Here is a 5161-nt window from a genome sequence, read left to right as displayed (position 1 = left end):
ACGCATTCACAGCCTCTGAGTGAGAGTCTGATGGGGAATAGGCTTCCTGTTTTGCCCTCATAGTAGGCACTCACGTAGAAAGTGACGGGCTGGTGACAGGACCCCCGCAGAAGAGTGTGTCACAGGAAAGAGACAACTATGAAGTCCATCTCCAGTATTCAGGGGTGGGTGGACTGTGTTTGGTGCGGCCGGGGCTCGGGCCGGGGGCAGCACGGGCACCCTAGAGCCCGTCCTCACGTGGCCCTGGGGTCTCCCAGGGGCAGAGGTGCAAAGGGTCCTTTCTCTAGATGTGGACCTGGTTCTTGGCTGTGAGTCTAGCACCTTCCACATCACTCTGGTCCTCAGGCAAATTTCAGGGACTCTTTTGGGCTGTGGGTCCCGGGACAGAATAGAGCAGAGGTTGTACCCTCTCAGAAGCGTTGTTAAATAATTTTCCTAGGGGAAGTCCTTTCCCCATCAAAAATAGGTCTGTCACAGTCTGGGCCAAGGGACAGCGGGGTGTCACCACTATTTGTCCCAGTGAGGTGCCTACAGAGGACTTAAGGGGCTTGGCCACCGGGCCCGGCCTCGGTGTGACGGCTTCCCTTGGTCCCCACTCTAGGAGATAATCCTGAAGCGGGCGGCTGACATCGCCGAGGCACTGTACAGCGTCCCCCGCAATCACAGCCAGATCCCCGCCCTGGGCAACGCCCCCGCGCACACCGGCATGATGGGCGTGAACTCCTTCAGCAGCCAGCTCGCCGTCAACGTGTCGGAGACATCACAAGCCAACGACCAAGGTACGTGGCCGTGCCGGGCGCACTCCCTCCCCTGGACCCCTCCACAGGGTGGGTGAGGCCTTAGCTACAGTTGAGCATGTCTGCAGTCCAGCGGGACTGTCACTAGCCGTCCACGCTCTGTGGCCTTGCCACTTCTTTTTCTCAGGGAAGACCTTGCCGCAGATTCCCCCAGCCAGAGCTGGGCAGAGAACGCTCAGAGAACCCGGTAACTAGCAATGCAGCAGCTCCGTCGGCTGCCACTGAGTTCACTGGCATATGCTGGAAGTTTCCCTTGATTTATTCATAAGTGACTTTGCTTTTCTTGAAAGACTGGGCTAAACCGTAGGGTAGCTGTGACGTAGGAAGCTGGTAGGAGCGTTCTGGAATTTGTTGCATGGGTGAGATTTCCATTCTGTTTGGAGTCAATGGGAAGACACTCGCATGTCCCCACCCCGCACCTTACCCTGTAGCACAGTGACCTGGGCCCTGGCACCTTGTCGTGTGAGTCCATTTTAGCTTTCCTCTTAAAAACCACGCAGGCGGTAATCTCAGCAAACACCTCAGCCGGACTGCTGTTTTGGGTCCCATTCATCCATGCCGCCATGGCAGGAATGAAGCTGCCAGCCCCCTGCCCACCCCCACTTACAGAAATAGCAACCGTAAAAATGAAGACCCCAAAACAGCCTTTTGAGGGAAGTTACGGCCACAAACAAGCTCTCCCTGTCAGCCATGGCATTTGAAGGTCTGCAGAGGCTGAAAGTTCACAGAGTGTGGGGGGACAGGCCGGGAATCGGAGCTGTTGATAATTGCTTCTAAAGAGAAACGTGAAAGCAGCTGACGGTAGATCGAAGTGCGCCTCGGCCGCTGTCGAAGCCCAACAGAGACAGCGCGGCCGCCGCCGGGACAGCTGCAGCAGGGCTGGCGTGACAAGGTTATCCGAGCTGGCTAGAGGCGCCGGGCTGCAGGAGCGCGCGGGGCAATTAGAAATGTCTAATATATGATATAGCTTCTCGGGGAAACCCCCCCCCCAAGTGTCTGTCGCTAATAATAACGTTATTTTTGGCCGGGGGGGGATTTCAACAGTCGGCTACAGTCGCAATACAAGCAGCGTGTCCCCGCGAGGATACGTCCCCAGCAGTACTCCCCAGCAGTCCAATTACAACACAGTCAGCACTAGCATGAATGGATATGGAAGTGGCGCCATGGCCAATCTAGGGGTCCCTGGTTCGCCTGGATTTCTTAATGGCTCCTCCGCTAACTCTCCCTACGGCAGTAAGTGTCTTTTTGTCACACGTCATCACGCAGATTCATATTCACTGCAAAGTCGAGTGTGTGCATTGCTTGGATGTTCTGTGATGTGAGCTACTGGATAAAAGGAAGGGTGGCCCTGGAGGCTGGGCGTCCACATGACGACCACAAATTGACCTAAAATGGGCCCCTAAGATGCGATCTCATTGGGAACCAAATCCAAATGGGACCCCAGTGGGGCCGCTCGATTGGAAGAGAACACCCCACACTGAAGGGTCTGCCTGTTATCCAGAGAGTGGCCGAGCCGAGCGTGTCGTGTGTTGTCTGTGGCCCCGCGCCGAGGCCTCGCGCCCTCCCGCGTGGCGCTGTGCCGCGGCCGTGCGCGCTGACCGTGTTTGCTTTGTTGCAGTAGTGCCGTCCAGCCCCACCATGGCAGCCTCTTCGGTCACCCTCCCTTCAAACTGTAGCAGCACACACGGCATTTTCTCATTCTCACCTGCCAATGTCATCTCCGCAGTGAAACAGAAGAGCGCCTTCGCGCCCGTGGTCCGGCCTCAAGCCTCCCCTCCTCCGTCCTGCACCAGCGCCAATGGGAACGGGCTGCAAGGTGAGGGCGGCACGGCGGGCACGGCGGGCTCCCCAGGATGGGCGGGGGCGCGGCCCCTCTTCTGCGCCCCTCCCGTGGCCGTTGCATGCTCTCCTCTGGCCCACGGTGATGCCATCCATCCCCGCCCGGTGTCCATGTAAAGGATACCCACTCCCTGAGCCCCAGTAGGTACCACATTCTGCTGCTTGGTGTTTATCCAGCTCGTCCTTCTGACATAACCTTGCATCCCCCGGGGTAAACCACCCTGTGCCCTAATGGGGTGGAACTATGTGGGAGAGAAAATGGGATTATGGCGATCAGCCATGGTCATTTTCAGCCACATTCTGCAAACGCGCCTGTGCCTGGGGCCTGGCACTTCTCCGCACAGGTCTGGCCACCTGTAGCTCCTGGGCTTGCTGCCTCCTAGTCACCAGGCAGTGGATGTAGGCTCAGATCGGGGATGATGGGTCACCATGCAGCCTGGGGATCCCACCTCCAAGTCTGTCTGCTCTGGCCACCCTGAGGCTGAGCCTGTTCTCAGCCTCATCTGACAGACCATGGGGAAGGGGCAGCCTCTAGACCCAGGGCCGTGTGTGCCCCAACGCTGGGCTGCAGTCCTGTCTGTGGACGGGAGTGGATTTTCCTGAGTGATCTCTTTCAAAGATTCAGGCAGGAGAAGGGCCAGCCCCCAGGGCGTGGGGGACACCACCTGGATGCAGCTGTCCACAGACGGGGCCCTGCAGAGCCGGCACCCAGAACCTGCCCAGCACCCAGCCCTCCCGGGCAGTGCAGGCTCCATGGTGCCCCTGATGTACGGTGACAGGCGGAGCTACAAGGGTGCCCTTAGGCCTTGCCACCTGGTGCACGGCTCTTGGCGACGTGCTGAGGCAAACAGGCACTTAAGTGGCCGTGACCTGGCATCCTTTAGACACCACCTTCAGTAAATGCTCCTCCCAGTGAAAATCAAATCCAGTTACTCCTTTAAAAAATGAATCCATTCAACCAGTATTTACTGAGCGCCTACTATGTGCCAGGCTCTCTGCTGGGTGCTGAGGACGTAACCGTGGAGAAGACAAACTGGCCCTTTTGTGAAGTCGGTGGCATATTTCACTTTGATGAACTAATGCTCAAAAAAGGAACTGGAAAGGTATCAGTGATTTGAAATAATTGTCTTCACAACGTCTATTAGCATATGAAGGGACACCCAGGCCCCTGCGGTGCCGCCGACTGGCCTGTGAGCCATCAGCGGGCACCAGACCAGGATTGCTTAAAGGCAGGTGGTGGGTGCCGCGGCCCTGTCCCACGTGGTGCCAAGGCCACTTGAAAGCTGGTGCCACATCGGCAGTGTGTACACACACAGGTCTGCCAAACCATAAACTTGCGACGGTGAGTCAGAGATAAATTAATACCATTGAAATTAACGAACTGAGAAATTGAAGCTCACATCACTCCATGAACAAATGTATTAATGTGTTATACATAAATTAATGAGAACCATCATTTTGACAAAAATTAAACAACACTCGAGTTAAAAGATTTTAAATTACATTCCTACCAGGAGTTCACTTGAAAACATCAGCTGCACTTGGTATCTTAGCACCAAGTTTTCTCTGTTATTCTAAGAGAGAAAAGAGCTCCCTAAGGCGGTGCTATGACTCCTGTCTCTGCATGGCCCTTGGCCTTGGGATTCCGCAGCAGGTGGGCTGTGACTGCTTTGGTCTTTGAGAGCCCCTGACTCACCATTATGATGCAGGACAGTTAGATGGTCAGAGCTGAGGCCTGAAAGCAGAGGGGGAAACTGAGGCAAGTCAGGTTCTCACATAGGGAGCAAGAGCGGGGCCTGTGAGCCGGCCGTAGATGGCATCGTAGAAGTGACTGGGCCAGTTGACATCTCTCTCCAGAGGAGGCCTCTGGGAAGCCTGGGCCTCCATCTGCTTGGAACACAGTGTGGAGAGACGTGGGAAACAGCAGGTTTTGCCCACAGAAATGTCACAAGCCTTCCTCTTTCCCAAAGGAAGTCTTTGAGGAGGGCTGCAGGTCCCCACAGGCAACCCTGTCCCGGGAAGTAGATTTCCCAGCACGCCTCACCCTCGCCCGGGGCTGCGTAATGGAGGGTTGTGCAAATCCAGCCTCACCGAGAGAGAGTCCAGTGCAGAGAAGGTTGAGCCCGGGCCGCGTCAGAGGCGCGTGTGCCGGAGATGCCCCAGTAACACTTCTCTCTCTCTCTCTCTTTCTCTCTCTCTTTCTCTCTCTCTCTCTCTCTCTCTTGCAGCTATGTCTGGGCTGGTAGTCCCGCCAATGTGAGGGACTTTGTTTACCTTCAGCCGCACCCAGCATCAAAGGACGGACTTCAGGGGACACGTTTAGTATATAACACATGCTGATGGAAACAATATCTTCAGAAAAATCAGCAGCAGTTGAAATGCTACAAAAGACTTTGTTTAAAGATTTTATTTAAACTATTAAGAATCAACACTCAAACAACCTACTTCTTCATGAACAATTCCATTTTATTGACTGAACTTTTCTCATATTTTCACATTTCTCAGTCCTGAAGACTAAGGAAAAA

The 5161-nt window shown here is 55.1% G+C and overlaps 1 protein-coding gene across 14 annotated transcripts in view; it reads left to right on the top strand.

The window, feature by feature from the left end:
• EBF3 (EBF transcription factor 3) overlaps positions 1 to 4937 on the top strand; it is a 118430-nt gene extending 113493 nt beyond the window's left edge. For 5 of the 14 annotated variants that reach the window (XM_063101978.1, XM_063101975.1, XM_063101973.1 and 2 more), the window contains 4 exons: positions 602 to 783; positions 1852 to 2030; positions 2416 to 2613; positions 4865 to 4896. In XM_063101978.1, the coding sequence (XP_062958048.1) occupies positions 602 to 783; positions 1852 to 2030; positions 2416 to 2613; positions 4865 to 4896 (591 nt within the window). Of the gene's footprint in view, positions 1 to 601; positions 784 to 1841; positions 2031 to 2415; positions 2614 to 3626; positions 3740 to 4864 lie in introns of all 14 variants that reach the window. The other 9 variants (XM_063101972.1, XM_063101968.1, XM_063101977.1 and 6 more) reach the window with 5 other exon arrangements.
• Positions 4938 to 5161: the final 224 nt, after the last annotated feature.

This window comes from Cynocephalus volans, chromosome 7 (genome assembly GCF_027409185.1).
Source record: "Cynocephalus volans isolate mCynVol1 chromosome 7, mCynVol1.pri, whole genome shotgun sequence".
NCBI lineage: Eukaryota > Metazoa > Chordata > Mammalia > Dermoptera > Cynocephalidae > Cynocephalus > Cynocephalus volans.
Note: the sequence above shows the minus strand (reverse complement) of the source record. Positions and strands in the feature narration are given on the sequence as shown.